The 21,515-nt window shown below is 40.6% G+C and overlaps 1 protein-coding gene across 6 annotated transcripts in view; it reads right to left on the bottom strand.

Annotated features, from left to right (window-relative positions):
• The window catches only part of cald1a (caldesmon 1a), a 66,088-nt gene that overhangs the window by 27,124 nt on the left and 17,449 nt on the right, over window positions 1–21,515 (bottom strand). For 5 of the 6 annotated variants that reach the window (XR_014889147.1, XM_085251331.1, XM_085251326.1 and 2 more), the window contains exon 2: window positions 5,364–5,449. Coding sequence is in view for 5 of the 6 variants with exons in the window: in XM_085251331.1 (XP_085107457.1) it covers window positions 5,364–5,440 (77 nt within the window). In the remaining variant the exon portion in view is untranslated. Of the gene's footprint in view, window positions 1–5,363; window positions 5,450–6,203; window positions 6,344–21,515 lie in introns of those variants that run through there. The other variant, XM_085251327.1, reaches the window with a different exon arrangement.

Raw genomic sequence — 21,515 nt, 5'->3', positions numbered from 1 at the left:
CTTTATCCAGAGGAGGGTCTATCCTGAATTCCAGCCCTGCGGGCCAGTGATATACATTGTACACTGAGAGCGCTAGCACAATATTTACATTTTAGCAAACAAAAAAAATACAAGAAAGAGTTTTTTTTTCTTTTCCATTCATTATTAAGGTCAATTGAGCTCCACTGCAAAAAAAAGTACATTAACCCTTATTTAAAATATCAGAGCAGAGTGATGTTTTTGTGAGACCTAAAAAAAAAAGTAGTGAAACAACAACTGCTGTAATTCCCGAAGGACTGAACCGTCCCAGAAACAGCACCGAATGTCATGAGAAAACGAAAACAGCTAAAAATGGAACAAAGGAGTCCTTGGTGGCGGTGACGACGACAATCTCAGGGTTAAAGATTCCTCAGTAGGAAAAAAAAAGGAAGAAAGAAAGACAGAAAAAACTCCTGAAAGCTGAATTAGCATTCCTGTCAATCACAGCCTTGGCTGGAGACACATACACAACCAAAGCCCTGATTTAATATCCCTTTCCATAGCGAGGCCCCCAAAGTCTATCAGCATACTGACAGAAATACGGTGAGAGGTGGAATGGTGGATAATGGAAGAAAGAAAAAATAGGAGAAGAAGAGAACAGGCAAGTGAAATGGGATAGAGTGAGGATAAAGTGGAGAGGTGGGAAATGAAAAACGGGAAAGGAAGGGGTGTGCACAATAATGGAAAAAGGAGTAATCTGCAGATTTTATCATAGTCGACAACTTTTCCTGTACGAAATGATGTGAAGCCACAGCAATAAATTGCAGGTTACCAGGACACATAGGCGTCTCCACCAGACGCCTATTTCTTGAGTGGCCGAGTACAGCATGTAAATAAAGGAAACCTGCCCATTATTGGTGCTTTACTACGAATGCCGTGGACTTCACCGTGGCAGCTACAGTGAAGCATATGAATAACGTGTGTTTCACACCCTGAGTAGTGTGTTTTCGCTGATTTAAACCGCCTGCATGGAAAGCACACTAAACATCGCCATCAGTGAACCTATTAGGGAGAAGTATGTCCAAATATTTTCTTTACAGCAAAATATCTCAGAAATGTCAGTGAAAACAATTTGGGAAAAGCTCATGAGAAAAGACTTCTTCACCCCTCCTTGGCAAGAGGAGGGACAGAGGGAAGGAAGGGAGAAAAGTGAAGAGGAAGCTCGAAAACAGCGGAGGGAGGGAAAAAGGCTGCTGTGAGCAGATGGGGGAGAGGGGAGTTAAGGACGGATGGTTAGGGCGAGGGAGAGAGGGTGGGGGCTTGGCTTGAGCTGTCAGAAATGCTGACCCATTCCCACGCTGGTCTCTCTGGACTGTTTCCCTTCCTACTGCCGGCCCACAGAACCACAACATCCCCCGTCTGTCCCTCCCCCCACCCTGCGCTCTGCTGGGCCAGCTCCAAGAATTCATATTGCTAGCTGTGGTACAGTCCTTCTAGACTGCATTTATTCTTCTACTCGAAGATGAATGAGGTAATATGGCATGCATCTGAAAATAACTAAGAGAGGAAGGGTAGCCTTAACTCCCTTCAATGCTGATGTGGCAAAGCAGCTTAGAAGCTGGCAAAGATTTACGATGCAGGACCGGGTCACGTTGCGAATGGTCCGTTCAACCAGGGCGGGGGACCGTTTGGCATGGCTCATTCACGGAGGATGGGTGTTATTTCCTCAACCCTTCCTAGTCTCTGAGGCAGAGGGCCAGCGCAGATGTAAGAATGAGGAGGAAAGGGAGGACGGTGAAAAGACGTGAAAGAAGCGACGGAGAAACGGACCGTGAGCGAGCGAGAAGGAAGTGGAGAATGAGGGGTTGACAATTTAAGTGGAGGAGCGGGATCAAAAGGAAGAAGAAGCGGGGAGAAGATGAGAGGAAAGGCAGAGGTGACAGTTTAAGAGAGGAGGAGAGGGAAACAATCAGGAGAATAATCAGAAAATGAAAGTGGGTTTTTGGAGGGGTGGGAGAAGAAGAAAGACAGTGAGACCCAGAGGAGGAGGAGGGGGAGGAGGATGGGATGCATAAAGAATGAAGGGAGGAGACAGAGGAGGGTGATCGGGAGGTGGGGAATGGCAAAAATCAAAAATAAACACTTCCCAAAAAAGGAAATAAAAGAAGAAATGCTAAGTAAAGGCCTCAGAGAATAAACATTACCTCATAGTTTAAAATTGAAGGAATAGTGAGACTACCTTGCTCTCAGCACACAAGTCATAGTATTTCTTTGAAACAGTGATCACTCAGAGTAGCCTTCACACAGACAGTCACCTATGTTAGATTAAACTGCTGCGTATGATCAAATGCTTTCTAATAGCCAAATCCAGGAGGATTAACTGCTCAAGTACACGAGTTTCATTTGGGAAGGGAGTGGCAGCAACATTTCTGTAGGCTCCATGAGAAAAAAACATTTTTAACCAAGGCAGATACCCTCTGGTCAGTGAATTGACTGGGAAAATTCCACATCTATGTGCGTTCATTGGCTAAGAAGCGGGGGAAAAAAGGCAGAGACATTCCTTGTCTGATTGCTATAGCGCCGACGAACGGCGTGGATTGCAGGGAATTATAGAGCGCGAGAGAGTGTGAGAAACCTTTGAGCAGAAAAACGGGGTGTATGTGTGTGGCTTTGCTTAATAAAACTGAAATCAAAAGCACGATGTGAGCCACAGCGTCAATGACCCTTTTCTTAGAGCTATAACTGACGTTGATGCAAGGCAGAACAAGGGAAAGCTTGGCTGTCATCCCGACAAACACGCACACTTGTATACTTGGTTGTATTTTTAAAAAGTGAATGGAGCTTGTCAAGCCTTCATCGCCCGATGCTGATACGAAACACACCAACACTCGCTGCGTGGAAGCGTCCTAACATTCGTGCACATGCGCTCTCAAGTACAGTGACATGCACAGAGCTGGCGTGAGGAAGCCCACAATCGCAGCATCCCAGCATGTAGGAAACAGCTCATGGAGACCTGGCCAGTAAACACTTATAATAGCCAGGAATTTGGCATTGCTTCAGCCGTTATTATATTGCCCCAAAGTCTCCTTTTTCTCACAGCACACTCAATGATGGTTGAATGGAAGCAAGCCAACGAGACAACATGTGGTTTTGACTAGTCCGACCAAGAGGGGGCATGTAAATATTGATTGTTTCAATATATTGGCAGAAATGGAAACAATTTAGAGATGTAATCTTTTATCAATAACAGGAGCGGCGCGTCGCCTGCCAGCTGAAATTATTGCTGCTCGGGCCAAATAAACAGTCACGGAGAAACTCCCGCCGAGCTGAAAATGTAAATGTTGAGGGCGCTTACGACTCTGGCCCTTTTTCACTCTCGCTCCATTGCTCTTCCAGTCGGCCCACAACTCTTCTCGGTCGCCTTTTTTTTTTTTTTAGTCTACACTTTCTGCCAAATTCCATCTTCTCCATGTAACATAAACATTCCAAAAATGCATAAATAATTCCAGCAGTGGGGGGTTTTAGGCTGTGAAAGCTAACAGAGGCATTGACCTTCACTCCAATCAGCTATTTAGGGTACAGCTGGGGAAATAAGGAATATACGTCTTAAAAGGCAAAAGATAAAGGTTTTAGCTTTCTGAGGCGTCTGATGATTCCTACTTCTTGCTACTAGGCAAGGCAAGGCAAGTTTATTTGTATAGCACAAATCAACAACAAGGTGATTCAAAGTGCTTTACAGAGACATTAGAAACAACAACTAGCATGAAAACATTCCAAAAACATGTTATAAAAATACAATGACATGCGTGACTACGTATAACATGATAGATACCACCATATTTATAAATTCTCTGGTTCAGAGCGTGTAGCATTTTGGCTAGCTTGTCTTATTTTATCTGTAAGTAAGCTGGTGTGTTCAGCAAAAGAGCTCACATAAACCTGTTGTACTAACCAAATGACAGACAGATAATGTTGTCGAAGGTTACAAATGCTATGTAGCTTTTAGCAGCTAAAAAAATATATGTTTCCTTAATGTCTAGCTAGAGATAAAAACACATTAATTTTAGCAGAATGCCAGAAAATCCTGCTAATGCTAATCCATTAAGCATTAGCAGGAGTCAGTTTCACAAAGTCAGTTGTCAACTGTTAGGCCATATCAGATAAACTAAAGTAAGAATACTGTATGCTAATGCGCACAGCTTGCTTTGCTGCCCCCAAGTGACAGAAAAACAATACAAAGCCATTTTTAATTTACAGGTAATTTATTTCTTTTTTTTAGCACCACAAGTAAATATTAAACATTCCTGTACTGCAGTTTGTTGCATCTATTCTCATACTTGCCAACATTTATGAAGCAGAAATGTAGTCAGGCTTTGTTCACCATCTTTCTTCGTTCTAAGCTTTCTATTCAGGTAGGTTTAGTTAAATGACTGAGCAAAAATAGTCCCGTAAGTTCTCATTCTGAAAATAACTTGGAAATACACTTAACGTATCCAGGCATGCATTTACTAGATGAATGACACACTTCCTAGAACTGGATGAATGACTTGACCCTGAATTTTTATTACCAAGTATACCCACTATCACGGACATTTTCCTTAAAACAAGAAAAGCTACTTTACCTTGAGCAAAGGGCCTTGTTCTTTACTACAGTTAATGCCCTTACACATTCTTTGTGTCATATAGATGACTTATCAGAGAGAACCATCTATGTATTCAGCAGTGGTCAGGACTATGTCAGCTTGTTTTCCATGAGTGATGGAGCAAGTAGCTGTAATAAAATGCTTCTAAGAGGCAAGTGACCTTGGCCAGTATCTGCATCCACATCGACCTCATCTCTAATTGCGAGGGCTGCAGCACAGATGAAGAGACTTTTGTGAAAATACCTCCTTGGCAGACTATGTATCAAATCCTCACAATAAAAACCCCTTTTTACTCTTTTTGATTACTGCACTTGGCCGGTTACCACTCAATCAATTTGCTGAAATGAACTTTAGTTTAATCCGTTTTTTTTTTCCCAGTGAATCAAAGGCGGTTCAGAAGGCTGTGGTATCTGGGAGAGAAAATTGGAAAGAGAGAGGGAGGGCACGATTGAACATTAAAGGTCATCACGTCTCCTATCAGATTTCTTATCAGCTCTTTTTTTCTCCTTCCAGCCTGGTTTAAGGAAGTCGACATTTGCTGATTGATGTTTTGTAAAAGACCTAGCTCCTGAATCCTTGCTCTTTCTGCTTGGTGTGCGCATCAAAGTAAGTGCGTTGTGCACTGAAACTACCAGAGCCTTGAAATAGTAGAGGCTATTCAAACAATCTAAGCAGCTGGTCTGTATGTGTTCTTTAGGCCACTGCAGAGGATAGATTTCTTAAACACCTTCTGAGAAATCTGCAAACACCAACATGTCTCACCTCTCTGCCTCCAGGCGCATCTCTTCCCGCTTCTGTCTCCTCAACTCCCTGCGCCGCTCAAAGTCCATTTCCTCCATGGCTGTGCCCTACGCGGAGACATCATAAAAAATAGACATTAATTCACTCAGTCAGCAGCCAGAATTTTTTTTTTAAAGCTATAGTCAACCTCTATATGAATATTTTTACATACTCTAATTACGCCTGTAAATTTATTGTTATATTTGTCATATGTGTCATTCCCACCATGGAATTGATAGATAAGGCAATGCGTGTGACTCTGTGATTACTTCTAACTTTTGTTACTGCTGCTGTTACTATATCAGCCGCAGGTGGTGCCAAATCAACCAAGGCGAAAATTTATAAGAATTAGAACTTTAAACACAATCTCTTTCTGCAAGCAATGACAATAACAAGTGTGAGGCCTTGTCCTTCTGTTTAGTGACACAAATTTGATGGAATCAAAGTTAACAAACTGCAGAACCAGAGAGAAAATGATAGAGAAAGCTGTATAAAGGAGGAAAGGAGAAGCCAAGGCAGGATGTTAATTCCATCCCTTACGAGAAACCCTCACTAAAAATACTCTGGAAGGGTACGTGACAGGCTGTGCTTGTGAGGCCTGAGACCACCCAGGAGCTGCTGAGCTTCCCATCACACATCTCTGTACTAAATCAACAAAAACATCCACTATACACCGGGAGGCATAGCAAACAAATGCTAACCGAGCATTTGATTGAAAAAGGTGAGAATAAAGTGATATCTAAAGACCAAGAATGTGGGGAAAGAGACACCGCTTTAAAATGCTTTTGGAAAGCCAAAAAGAAAGAATCATGCATGTCATACCTTAGTTTAGACTTCAAACAATGTATTTTCCCTTCACACCATACCAGCTCCTCACAATGCCTTCTCCAAGCAAAGACACAGAGGCACAAACTTTCAGTGATAGTCTCCCACAGTCCGGCTTTAGCTGACAGAAAAGGCGAATGTTTCTTCTTCTTTCCCCTCCCTGCTAGTCGTCCCTCCCTCCATCCCTCAGTGACCCCCACCCCTTCCTGAGCCCTCTCTCTATCTCTCCCTATCTCTACAGCTAACTTTTCCTGTGTTGTTTACCGCCATGTCAGAGCTTGGCTGAACTGTTTTCGATTTCCTGTGCCTTCTGTCTGCTTTTTCTTCTGTCCCCACAGCTTACTGCACATCAGGTACACGCGCACACAAGCGTGATAACACTACAGCAACGAGCACATGCATGGGAAATGCACAGGAGCGACATTCTCAAAGAAACCACGAGGACAAGAGGTCCCGCTAATACTCAACCTCCCCACTGCATCTTCTCACCCAGTGTCCTCCCCCCTTTCTGAGCCCGTATAGTAAACACGGCCCTGCCTCTGCACTGTGAGAGCTTTTGCTTTTGTGACGAGAAGGAGATGTTCTAAACACCGCAAGAATTCACCGTCTATGTTTAGATGCACGCTTAGTGTCATTTGTGAAACCGTGGGGAGGCAAGCTGCATTTGGACGTGGGGCTATTCGTACAACTGTAATTAAGACGAAATGAGAGCAATAACTAAAAGCGACAAGGCCTCCAAACATCACCAGTGTAATCACATACTTCCTAGAAGTAGCGACGCCAAGGGAGACAAACTTATTAGTAACACAAGCACGGCTGCGAATGAATTTGGAGTTATAGATGCAAATAACAAATTACTTATTCATTCTTGGTGTTTGGATTAGACAAAAAAATGAGCTATGTATCCTTTTTAAAGACATGTTATTTACTCTTACGCAATGATCTGTAGGTAAATTAAAATTAAGACTTAGTTTTCCAAAAGATAAGCGGATTACGTACCCAAGATTTAATTGAATAACAAACTTGAGATAATAGTGTTTTAAACTGATTTATGATGTGCGGATGGGGCTGCTTTCTGAATGAAGCAGCAGCAACATGGGGGGCTGCGTTGTACACTGACAAAAAGGGCCCACAGCAAGACGTCAGAGAGTAACTGTTGTGTACTGAAAATCACTGAGAGGACCACCCACACTTTGCAAAAGCTAACAGAGGCAGAAGACAAAGACGGCATTCCATAAAATTGAGCAACCTGAAGTCACAAGTTTGCGACATTTTTAGACCTTTTGTATAAGTTCAGACGGCCTGAGCCGGTCCGCCGTAAGACGTCTTCAACCTTTGCTGCATCAGACCATTTATTCCATCGTTTATCTCCATCTTTCCACCTCCCTTCTGTTTGTCTTTTTCCTTCTCTCCTCCCCCTCTTTTTTCTTTCCCTGTCTGCCCCAACCTTCTACAATGGCTATAATGACACATTTACCAGTTAAATTACTACCTGTCGAGACTGCCAGACCCTGGCAGAGACCCAGTGTCTAAGTGCCAACCTCTTGAAAAACCTTGAAATCCAAGTTGATTTTATCCTGACAGCCACTAGTTTTACACCACGTTGTAATGCCTCTATCGACTCGTGGGGTCTCCAGGTAAAAGCCCCCAAACAATGGACTCCTATCGGCCAAATGAGGCAAAGAGTAGATCGAGCAAAAGTCTGGGAGCTGGCCTGAAGAATAACAGGCCAGCAGTGCAGCATCTATTTTTGGCTCTGCCAAAATGTTCCTAAGTCTGTTTTAGCATTCTGTGAGAAAAGAAGAGTGCAACTTTTTGGTCAGATTTGTAACTCTGATACTCGGAGCAACTGTCCCCTCATAACCTTTAGACAAGCACATTAATCTCCACATTATGGTTATGGAGCTATGTGAGGAATGCTCCGATTCAGCCTCTGATTTTAGCAGAGGGGACTTGAAAGAGTCTCTAAATTACTCATTCACATGGCAGTTATACTCAGCTCAGCTCCTAACCTTAACCCTATTTTGGTTGCTGAATAAGGGGAATTAATGTGAAGATAAACAAGTAAAAACCAGCTTTGCAAGAGTTATGTGCTTGCCAGCTTCAAGATTTGCAAATGAGGGAACAAAGGTAGCTTGCTATTCCCAAGATTGTTTTTTTTAAAAAGATCATTAGTTAAAAAAATTATGATGTAATCTGTTTTATACACAAATTAAACAGTAGCTATTTTATAATAAAGACAAAGCTAATTCTGTAATTAAGCAAAAATAACTCTCAGATGGTGTATTTCTGTACTTACACTTCCCATTCACAGTGCCTAAAAGAGTAAATTCACACTGTTAAGTATAGCTACATGCAGCTCCAACATATAACTTATAACAGTCAAGTGGACCTCTGTGGAATTCCTATCCTAAATTTTTGTTAGAGTAAAGAAAGGAGATAATATAGCTATGTCATCCATGCTAATTGTGTCTGTGAAGGTTCTCAGTCATCCAGGTCATCGTAGTCAAAGGAGCTTGCAAAGAAAGCAACTTAAAGAAGTCCAGACGCTTTTCTTTGCAAGCTCCTTTCACCATGCTAATTGTGTTGCTACTGTTAGCTAGCTAACTAGCAATAGCAGAATCTGATCAGATTCTGATCTGATGTTTTGGTGACTTGGTACAAGTGTATTTAATTATCATTTGCACTAGAAGAATTTAGCTTCCTAACTTATAAAGTACACCACTTATAGTGTAAGTGGTGTACTACAAAAAAGTGTACTGATGATATATAGTGAGTTGTTAACATACGACCATGCTCGCTAATATACAAGTTTTGCACATGATCATTTTATTATAGCATACCTGTACAAGCAAATCCATAACTGATAAGCCAGACACACGACAGCAATGCAGTGCATTTAGGCACACACACATGGTCAAGATGACTTGCTGTAGTTCAAACTGAGCATCAGAATGTAGAAGAAAAGTTATTTAAGTAACTTTGAACACAACATGGTTGCTAAAAAATGGGCTAGCCTGATTTTATGAGAAACTACTGAAAGCAGAAGAGCATCTCTGAACACAACACGTGGAAACTGATTTGCCACAGTTTGCTGTATCAGCACAGGAAAAAGGAAACTGAGGTTTACCAAAGTTAAACAATAGAAGATTGGAAAAACCTTTCCTGATTTGATGAGTCTTGACTTCTATGACATTCGAAGACAGGGTCAGCATTTCCATCAAACCATGGATCAGTTATGCCTTATATCAATGGTTCAGGTCGCTGGTGGTATAACAGTGTGGGGGATATTTTCTTGGTACACTTGGGGCCCCTTAGTAACAACTGAGTGATGCGCGGATCGATACAGAAATATCGATTCCTCCGATACCAGTCATTTATGTTCTAGAATCGATACTCATATCAAAATATCGATATTTTAGTAATTTAGTGTAAATTTGTAGGTTATCATTAACAGGAACAGAGTGGAAAGAAACTATATCATTTGGATTGTCTACATTGGAAGGAACTACTTAGTCTTCCGCCTGCCATAGTCATGTGCAAAGTACGTCTGTATAAATGTGTCCAGCCCCTTGGTGTGCACACTCACAACAATGGCTGAGCGTAAATGGAGTCATGTGCAGACGTATTTTACTTCCACAAACGGTTGAGACGTAGTTTGCAATACTTGTGGCAAGAAAGTGAGGTGTTGTGGCAACACTACTAACCTCATCAAGCACTTCAGAGTAAATCATATCACAGAATATGACGAGCTTATGTTGAGGCGAACTGAAGAGGAGGAGTGGACAGGGACAGGTGCTGCTAGGGCGAGACAGACGCCTCTCATAGAGTCCTTTAGTGCTGCAGGCAGGCAACATGTTCAAATAGCGCACAACTTCAGTTTTCTTATTTCTATATGTTAACTGTGCATTATTAAACGATAAGAACAAGTAATCCGATGTCCTGTAATCATTATGACGCTATAATTTGAGATACAGTAACTGAAATACGTTTTTGTACAAAGTATCGGATCAGTATCGTCGATACCACCCTGAATTTTACTTGGTATCGGATCGGAAAGGAAATCAGTGGTATCGCACATCACTAATTGCCACAGGCTACCAGAGTAGTATCGCTGACCATGTCCGCTCCTTTATGACCATCCTGTACCCTGAGTGTACCCATCCTCTGATGTTTGCTTTCAGCAGGGCATGTGACATGTCAGAAAGCTCAAATCATCTCAAACTGCTTTTTTGAACATGACAACGAGTTCACTGTTCTCAAATGGCATCTAGACCTCAATTCAATAAATCATCTGCAACAACTGCGTGATGCTATCATGTCAATAGGCATCTCTGAGGAATATTTCCACTTCCTTCGTAAATCTATGTCACAAAGAATTAAGGCAGTTCTGAAAGTCAAAGGGTGTCCAACCTGGCATTAGAAGTGAAAACTGCCACAAATGCTGTAGCTCTACAACACTGAAGAGGAGAGTTATGAGAAGAGTTACAACAGTCACAACTGTGCAGGTGTTCAGGTAAAGAGAAGTACTGCAGTAAACAGAAATGTAAAAGAAACACTGGCACAACCCCAAGGCTTTCTAGTCTCTGCGTCAGTGGAAGAAAATATTTTGTCCACCTGCCACAGTACTTGGTATGCAGCAGAGTTCATGAGCTACTTTCTTTCTTTCTTTTTAACCAGCCACATGATATTTGATCTTTCACAGAAGTTCTACTGTAGAAGGCCTGATGATACACAAGGTGCATTCAAATGTATACAATACAAAGTCATTTTCAAGTAGTTGACAAGATACTGTATATTACAAACGAAGGACTGTAGAAAGCATCACTTCCTAACTATGAGAAAAGTTTTATAAGAAGCAGGATTTCATGTATTTTGACATCAGCTGTCTCCCATCAATATTGACTTAGCTAGACTCAAATTTTAGGGCTTCTCAAGGATGTAAATACTTTGTCTCTATATTCTGACAAACCTTTATGACATCAGGAGCCTCTCTTATTAAATACTGTCATAGGTCTACCAGACTAGCTTGACGTATGTTATTCACCCCGCCTTTATAGTGGAAATAATTTCCCCCAGGGATCAATAAAGTATTCTGATTCTGATTCTGAAATGACTGAAAGAGTCTCTGCTAATAGTCACTTTAGCTTGATGGTAGACAGTGGATCTCTTTTGCAAAGCTCTATGGATTAAGATTTTTCTTTTCGTTTTTTACCAAAACGCATAACAGATACGTTAGACTTAAAGGCTTGAGAAAGTATGCCAAAGACAGCCTTAGCTGACTTTAAGAGATGAGTACAGAGGACAGACATTGAACTGGTATAAGTTCCAGACTAATCTGTCTGAAAGTATTGGTAACTGTCTCTATAAAAAGTGCTGCTCTTGGTATGTCGACAGTATTAATTCATTCTAACAGAGCTTGCTTTTTCATCAGAAAATTCTCAGGACATGATGGAAATCAGTCTGACAAGCAGGAAATGGACAGCTGGAGTGCCGAGGACACTGATTGACTGATTGGTGATACTAATGAGGGTGGGGCAGACAATTACAAAGGAGGGAAATCTAACAATAGGAGGAAGTAAAGCTGACAGGAATAGACAGGAACCAAAGACTATGACATAAAATCAGAAATAACTTGAAAAATAAACAACAAAAAGCACCAAACCATGACACAAAACTATTCTCAATTCCTATACGAAGGAAAAAAGAGACAGGTAAAAACATTATCATAGTCTTACTAATAACTTCAATAGGCAAGATTACAGTAGAGTCGAGTTAGTCAAGATACTGGATACTTTGTAATCAATAGCTAGCACAGCAACAGTTGCTTAGTGCTGCATATTCAGCCAAACACCAGTATTTTAGTGTCTGTAAGTATACACTGGTCCACTTGGGTTGGAATGATGCAAATTTAGTCATTAGAGTAAGTGGCCTTACCAGTACTACAATATAATGCACCAAGTATACAAACATCCATCAGAAGGACCTGTAGTGGACTTGAAAAACTCATAACAACTAGTTGTTTGTGGTTATATAACTGTGTTTTTGTATGCCTCTGCAAAGGGCTATCAACCCAAGTTTGAACTTGTGTTTGCGCTGTCCTGACAACCAGAACAAACAAATTTTGTTTTGCTCATGGTTCTTTGTGGTATTTTCAGCTATGGGGGGAGATTACCATAGCACTTATCGAATGCCCTCATACTTGCTTGGCAAGAAGTTGAGATTGAGTTGCTTGAGTTGAGCTGCTATTTTGTAGGACTACTTATTTAACTTCAAAATATAGAAAGAAAATAGCACCAGTAATTCTAAAAAGTATCTTTAATGTATCTGTAAAATCCTAACTCTTCCTGTTTTTCATGGGCTTTGAGTTTTCAGGTTACAGTCTTATTTATTTATTTATTTATTTATTTTTACAGTGAGCCAGTTGAGCATGTTAAAATGTAAATCTTCTGCTGGCTTATAGCTGGCAACATGGACAAATATGAAATATCAAAAAAATTAGTGCTGTTAGCGTTAATCTCGTTAATGCAGTTATGGCGTTAACGTCATTTTAACGAGATTAACGCTGACAGCACTAATAAAAATATTAATTGTCTTGCAAATAAGGAAATTTCTTCCTTTTTGGAACATAAATTGTCAAAACGGGAAATTTGTTATCAGTGTAGAAACATCAATTTTTTTCAATGCTATTTTTATTAGAAGGAGCAAGAAAGGTGCTAATGTAATTCGGCTGGACACGTGGCTCCCATTTCACACGATTCATATCTTTTTGCCACTAAAGACATTATATTGCACTACAATACATTATTAAAATCAACAATCCAAAAGATGCACTTTTCAAATACATGGAGGCGGTAACTGACACAGTGGGAATCTAACCATTACTCCACTTGAAACTGTAGGTCACGTGCTGTCCTTTGACGGTATAGGAGCAATAAAAGTTGGAGGAGGAAAAAGGGGTAGAGACAGTTCAATCTAAACTAAGATATGATGATAGTGTGTTTTACTGAAGTGGGAAAGATCATTTTATGGTTATTTTATCGCACAGATAAAGCTTCTTCAATAAAGCAAGAAGGAGGAGGGAAATAAAAAAGGAGAACGAGATACTGTTTTCCTGTAGGTAGTGCACACTAACAGCTGTTTTGGCTGAGGCTCTGGGGACAGTTTGAGTTGGGTAAACCTAACGTTTTCTGCAGGGGTAAGGAGTCTCCTGAGAGCAGTCTGACAAGGCTGTTAAAATATGCTCAGCCTGTGTGTAAGGGTGTGTGCATTATGATAAACAGTACTTAAAAAGTAAAATTTACATTTGTGAATGGGCTTGTGTGGGGGGAAATGTCTGCAGATGTGTACAGATGAGGCTTTCTTAGTGCTGACTTCAACTAAAAACTGAATAAACTGTTTAACACTGCAAACATGAGAAACCAAAGCAAGTGCAGTTTGTGTTTATGGTACAATAAATGTGTGTACATGTGCGATATCCATCAACACCTACAGCGCAGTTGTAGAGTTTGGAAAGCTGGCCCGGTGGTTGTGGGTTTCTGCACTATGTGGCTCCTCTCACACGTCCAGGCCAAAGCAACATTAACACGTACAGTCCCAGGATGCAGAGCTGCTGTGGCTGAGCATTCATAAATTCGTGGACGCGTTTTGTCACAACAAGGTCAAGAATTTTTCAATGCTTACATGTTCGTCTCAGTTTTGTCTATAATCTAGTGTATTTTACCAGTTATTTTTTTTAAAGCCTGTAGAGTTTCGTTATGACTAAACTGTTAAAAATTCAATCTAGCTGGAAATTTCTCCTATTGCCGCTTTTTGGGTTTTTGTTTTTTTTTGCTAATACCAAAAAGCAAAAACTAACAAGCCATAATGAAAACTCCTGAACAAAGATGGCCCAGAACAATCAGGAAATTAAGATAAGGAAACATTTTTGAGTCGGAACTATAGATAAAAAAAATTCTGGATATTAGTTAGGGCTGTGCGATATGACGAAAATCTCATATCCGATATATTATATATTACATTATATTATATTGGGGATATATATTGATATATATCCCCAAAATTTTACATTTTCTTTAAATTCTGTGAATCTCGGGCAACTCGACTTGCGTGAAGTGTTTCCAGCTGGGCGTCCTGTACCTGGAGTTGAGTGTTTTGACCGATGCATGAAACTATACATTTTTAGACATAAGTTGTAACGGCCGCCATTTTCTTTGTGAGTATTTATTACACGGCGTGCTGCAGGGAAAAGCCTGTTCTAACAGTTGAGTCTAATGTTTATTTTGAGCACCTGAGCTCTTTTTTGCTTCTTATCCGTAAACTCTCTCCATACTCTTTCACGTGACTCTTGCGTAGGTGGTAGAAGAGGTTTGTCGTGTTTGAGTCTGAGGCGGGGGCCGGTTTCCCGCATAATTTGCATAGTGCAGTTTTCTGATCCATGTCAGACTTTTAATATCCAAACCATGTACATGCTACGTTTCGAAATAAGGACCTCAATTTGTTTTGACTGGTCTTTCTGTTTTTCATCATTTCAGTTTATTTTGAAAGATCTCGAAAGGATCTTCAGCTTTATTGTGAAAGGTTTATGTGGAAAATAAACAAGCGAACAGCAGAGCCACACGCTGGGTTTACCATCATTGTTGCTAACGACAACATGTAAAAACAGTCGCTTGTCCATCCATAGTGTGGTTATTTTAAATGTAAGAGAAAGAGAGAACTTTAAGAATTTAATATAGCCACTACAGTGACCATCAAAACGATAAAAAAATATTGCTGTAAACTGTTTAATTTGCGACACCACGAAAACAACAAACGATATAAATCATTATATCGAACAGCCCTAATAACTGCAATGTCATAGCTTGTTAGCTTTTGTTAGCAGCCAATAAAGTTAACATGCTAAGTTCACATTAGCTTATCAGTGAGGAAAGCAAGACACTGTTAAAGAATAAAATTCAATGTGTCTGTGAAGGTTCTCAGTCATCCAGGTCATCTTGCAAAGAAAAGCGTCTGGACTTCACGTTCACCTCTCATCCGAGAAGCTTCTTCAGTTCTAAGGTCAAATGGTGGGGAATCCCAGATTTAAACCTAGTGGGAGTATCCCCCCACAGAGGGACAAAAGGACCCCCTGATGATCCTCGAATCGCCTGAGCCAAGGTGTGAAACTGGGTGTGGGTCCCAATCAGCCAGGGTTTCGGGTGAGCTCATTGTGAAACCTGGCCTAAAATTCAATGACAAAGTTAAATGTCTGAATTCATTCAATTTAATTAAAACACCAGGGAATACTCCTATTCCCCTGCAACTGGTGGCTACCAGACAGTCCCAGAACAGTCACAGGGCCCAAGTGGGCCTTATTCAGTTGACCCTACAGCATAACAAGTTAATAGTTAATATCAAGTGGTTAGTAATCACATGACTGGAAACCTCCAATATAAAAGAAATGCCAAATATATGGCACTATTGGCTCCTTAACCAAAACCTTAATTTATCTCTGTAATGTAGTTTCCAGTTAAGCCTTTTAACTTATCACATATCTCTAAAATACTCACATCAAAAGCATCAATAATTCGTATATGTTTAAAATCTCAAATATTAAACAGCTAGTGTGTGTTGACTCCTGCTTGGAACACAATTCAACAGTGCAGCCAACAAGTGCAGACCGTGTTCAGCTATAATATAAAGAGACAGACGGCTGGTTGGTCGGCTATGAATTAAGTTGAGTACTTGGTTCAGAGTATTCAAGCGTGTCATGCAGCCAAGCTTTTTTTCCTTATTTGTCTGTGTGCGCATCGACATGCCACAGTGTGAATATCAACCACAATAGGCTCTGCTGTCAAAGCTGAGGCCGTCAGCCGCGACTATATATTCAAGGGAACATATTAAGCGGCCAACTGCATCAGAGTGCAGCTCAATCTCAATACCATCTGCTTTCCGCTCACACTCTATCTCCTCCAAAATTCATTTTTGAAAGTTTAGCTTCGGTTCGACTGAGGAAAAATTTCACTAAGAGTGAGCCGACGATATTCTAAGGCGAAACTGAGTATCTAAAGCCAGCGCAAAGTGAAATGCAATGTGATAATGTGACGACGTTTTTGAAGATTAGGGCATGAAATAAGAACAGGACCACGAATGCTTTGGATATACCGTCACTGTTGACTTAAGATCTACTGATCAGACAAAATCCTCCCTCAAATCGTGCTACAATCTCCTCTGTGCTGACTTTGGCTGTCAGATGGAAGACAAACCAGCAAGGAAATATTTCGCATCAGCGTAAGGAAGAGACCTGAAGTTTAAAGATGTTAAGTTTCCACTTGGTGAAAAAAAGGAGACTCTTGCATTCCCAGACAATGGTTCACATTCCATAACACTTCTCTGTGCACTGTGAATCATACACACTGAGACAGACCAACTGAAGGTATGTGTTCACACACTTGAAGAAAAGCTCAATGGAATACCTTAAATGCATTATAGGGTTAGCAGGTTAAAATAAGCATTTATGATGTTAAAACGATCACTGTGAGTCATGTACATGTTACATAAAGTGCGACTCTAATGAAAGAAAATTATTTTTCAATGATAGCTTGGGATCATTACAAATTAGATCTTATTTCTGCAGCATGAGCATTGCTGCCAGTCATAATGTTATTAATATTATTTGCCTTTGGTAGGGTCTTGGAAGTGTCACCCAATGCAATCTAGTTCAGGGTGAGGGACCAGTTTGCATTGGAAACATCAAGAGACTATGTTAGCTTGTCCAGTTCAAGGTTAGCAGGGCTCCACCCTAGAGTCAGCCCTGAATGAGCTGGCCCTTCTGTGGACCCACAAACCAGGAAGCACTCATAAAGGCCTGCGACATATAATGTCATCAGAATCACAAAAATAGATTATTTTTATTCCAAATCCCTTTAAATATAAAAAAGTCTTAAATGTAACATTAGACCTTTGCCTCATTTAGTTTGTGCAGATCTATAAATGCAAATAAGCCTCCGTTTCCCACCACTCGCCTACAGCCTGCCCCCACTCTTCCTCTCTATCTGTGATCTCACTCACAAGTCCTCCTGCTACATCAAGGAAAGGATGGTTCTGGTTTACACTGCTGTAGTGTGTGTTTGGCTGAGTAAGAGGGGAAACCCCAGTGGTTAATTTGTAAATCACAACACAGAGAGTGTGCTGTTCTGTTATGTTAGGGGAAAGAAAAAGTAACAGAGCGCATCAATAAATTCAAAGCGCCTGAAGCACTTTAGACAAGTCCTAGCTTTCATAGCTAAAGAAAATTGTCTTTAAAAACAACACTTTTACATAGATTAACACGTGTTTGGAGGTGTTTTCTTTACCTACCATAGTCTTACAAATTGCTTTCACCACAGTTATCGTTATCCTCACTTCAAGCGTCTCTCCATTACTTTGCATGTCAGTTTTGGGAGGGGACACGATGATTATTTGACTGTCCAAACAGCTAATACTGTGCTGTTACTCTCAGGTAACCCTTGCTCCAGTCACCATCTACAAGGTTAGTCTGCAAGTTGATGAATTTGTGTTTGAGTGACTGTGATTTCCACAACAGCTCAGGTGGGAAAGCTTAGTGATTGCAAAGACTGTTTGTTTTACTCATGATATGCCTTTTAACTTAAAATATAATAAGATATTTGACCTTACTTTGAATCTTTTCACTTAAATACCCCCCAACCGGTTGCAGATGGCCGCCCCTCCCTGAGCCTGTTCTACCAGGTTTTTTCCTGTTAAAAGGGAGTTTTTCCTTCCCATTGTCAACAAGTATTTGCTTACAGTTGGTCATCTGATTATTTAAGTTTTCTCTGTGTTACTGTAGGGTCTTTACCCTAGGAATATATATTGTGATACAGTGCTATATAAATAAAAATGTAATTGTAATAAATAAACAGTAAACTGCACACAATATCAAAAACATATTTTTGTGTTTATAACTGATCAGGTCATTGTGTCCATGTCCCCACATAGCAACAAAAATGATGATCCAAACTACAAAAGGCACACGCCCCCCGCAGTCTCTAGCATTTATCAGCAAAAAATGTTGTGTAACTTCCACCTTACTTTCTCAAACCGCATGTGTTGTGATAAAGCAGAGATAATAAATAAAACAGTTTCAATTATCTCTCAAAATGACAAATCTTTTTTGGACAGGAAGCTGCAGCTTGATACTTTCTGCATTCTTGCGCTGCGTTTTTTAAAAACAAATGATTCTCAATGCAGCATACTTCAGTCCCGTGTTTTATTTTCCACTGTCAGCGGCGATAACACAGCTGAATTCTGCAGGCTGTTATTGGTTATATATTTTGACTGTGACTCACTGTTCTTTTAATATTTTCTCCTCTTCCTCCAGAGCACATGCATGGGAGTTTTGTACTGTTCATCACACTTTAGGCTGCGCAATATCCAAAGATATTTTGCCCTTGTTTTTTCTTTTTGCTGAGAGACAGCTTAAGACACCGACAAGCTTCACCGGCCAACATTCCCCTGCAGGCTGAGGGTGTGTTTACGTGTCCTTAAACACCATGCCTGAAGCTAAGTCACACTTAATTTGCAATAAAAATAACACCAGAACACGCCATCCATCATCTGAATCTAAGCTTTTTTGACTTTCAGGTTTGATTGCACAGATGTTCCACCTTAAACTGCAAACGGGTCTCTTTTATTCCCATTTATGAGGAGATCTAACTATATCCGGCCTCAAAATCTTACTTGAAGCTCTTAAAAGTTTACCACTGAAAAGAGATGATAAATTCTGATTTGTCAGCTGTTGATCCAATTTACCAAATGAAATCACTGCTCAAATGGAGTCGATGTAGCAGTTGGCTGAAAAAAGGAAAGGCTATAAAACACTGTCTTGCTTTTAAATGTTGGTTTTAAGGGGTACATTTGCATTAAGAGTTGGATTCTTTCTGCCCAAATCATAAATAATCCTGCAACGTCTCTGTGAAGCAGCAGCGGTCGAGAGCCAATATAATTCCGCTTCAGTCTTTGACTTTTTAAAGGCTGTGTCCCTTTTAAAAGTGCACTTTCAGATGCTACACCCACAATCATGCAGAACTGGGAGAAAAAGCATTCCAAAAAGTACAAATCCCACACAAAATAGGGATGTTTGGACGGCATCAAAAGGCTACTGCTCACTGGCAGTGCTCCATATGACCAAATATGGAAGGAAAAAATGCTGCCTTTTCCCGTAACCAAACTGGGAAAAGGGAAAAAAAGGGAAGGTTTTCTTGCATGCTGTGTGCACAGCGAGATAGAGCTCTTACACTCACTCCGCAGTGGCCACAGAGCTGGCTCCTTCCCAAAGCAGCATGACTGATGGTGATGTCGGACCTGCCGTGACATCTCAGCCAACACTGTCGGGCAAGCGCACACAAATACGCAAACACCTGCACGACTCAGGAGTCATGAAAGAAAGGCACACCAATCTTTTGGCTGCGGTGACGTTTCATTTTTAAACACACAAAAAGCTTTCTTCGCTCTCGCATATGAGCTCTATACCATTCTCAGCAATGCACTCTGAATCTGAGCCCCCTGGAAGGGAACATTCCTCTCTGTGAAAAATCCGCCATCTCCAACGCCACAGTTCTCTACTTCAGTTAGAAACAGTTTGTTTATCTGCCCCCAATATACAGAGTGGCTCTGACACTCTCCTGCCACTGCCTAAGAAATGCCTAATAAATCTCAATGCAGGTTTGTCATTTCACAAGAAACTTATCGAAAAATCTGAGATTTATTTTTTGTTTTCCTCCTCCTTCCATCAGGAGGGCGAAAACCCCCCTGAAAAGAACAATAAATAATGAGCTTGTGTTTTTCCAAAACTGCTTACTAAGTTACTCAACCTTTGTATCAAACCTGAAGTAACACTCTGACATCTGAAATAAGCTTAATGGCTTACCTTCTAAGGTGTATATGAGAACATGGATATCACTCTCATGATTGTGTGATAAATGACTGATTTAACATCTTTTACAGATTTTAAACAGGGATGCAGCTAGCTTGACTCAGTAGGTCTGCTAGGCCAAATGTAAAAAAATAGCAAAGGAAAGTATTTTTCACAATCTGAAAGGAGTTTCGAAGAGTTTGGAATTTGAGAAATACATTAATTTGGTTTCTGGCCTTATGTTAGATAAGAATATCTCATATCCCTTTGCTAAACATTCAACTAAACCCAGAATGTGACTGTAGGTTAGCCTAAAAATGCTACTATGGCTCTTTTAAAGTGATTAGAGTGATTAGAGATTAACATGAAACACTACATGTACTAAGGTTAATTTCCACCATGGAACCCTACGCTAAAAACTTGTCATCGGTTTAACAGTGTCTGTGAAGCTAGATTTAAGAAAACGGTTTATGGTTATAGTTTTTAGAGCATGTTAAGCATGTGTCATTACTTGGTTGGTCACTGCTAATAGCTTTACATTAGTTTATGTTAGCTAACTAACGACAGAACTACAACTGAGTGGAAAACAAGGACACTAAAACTAAAAAGCAGTAGGTCACTTTTGTGCTGCCCCTGGCTGCAAAAATGGGTTTATGTTAAAAAACCAAGGACATACTGTCCACTTTCACTCTCTGGCTGTTAAAGCAGTAAGTATTTTTTCACTGTTGGCTAGCTTTGCTGAAACAGCCAACTGTTGGCCTTAATGTTAGCATTTGCAGAACATTTTAGAAATGACAACAGTGTGGAGGAAAACTTGTTTGAGCCAGTTGCAATGGTGGTTCACCAGACAGACATGCTGGAGTCAGACACTGTTTGATCTTTGCTCATCGGGTTGAGTGTACAAAGCGCCACAATTAGCTGGCATAGCAGATGTCCGCAAGATGAAGTCAGCAATATTTTATGCAATAAAGTAATCCTCCTTTTCCCAAGCACACCCAAATAGTTCTACATTGGCTAATTGTGCATCTTTAATAAGAAGAATGGCTGCATCCAGATATGTAAGGAGGGCATCCACGGAAAAACTGCTTGCTGTGCATCAGTTTGTTGCTCATGGTTGGTCACCAGTGGATATTTCAGGCTCTAGGTGACTAGGATGCCAACATAATCTTTTTCCCACACTGGTAGTCGCTTCAGTTGCTCAACTTGAGAAATTGAGAAATTTTTAGCACTGGACCTACCTACATCTTGTCAGCAGCTCTACAGCGGACATTCCAGGCTCCAGATACCTGATAACGCTCCAACAGATTCCCTATTCTGTCATGGTTGTTGCTTCATGGTTGTTGCTTCAGTAGCTTGCCTCAAACTTAAAAGTAGTTTAGCTTGTTGCCTGCCCACTTGACATCACAAATGCCGCAGTC

Source organism: Mchenga conophoros, linkage group LG17 (genome assembly GCF_057382185.1).
Source record: "Mchenga conophoros isolate Kocher_MC1m ecotype Shallow Benthic linkage group LG17, M_conophoros_male_GT1.1, whole genome shotgun sequence".
Taxonomy (NCBI): Eukaryota; Metazoa; Chordata; class Actinopteri; order Cichliformes; family Cichlidae; genus Mchenga; species Mchenga conophoros.
This window is presented reverse-complemented; position numbering and strand designations above follow the sequence as displayed.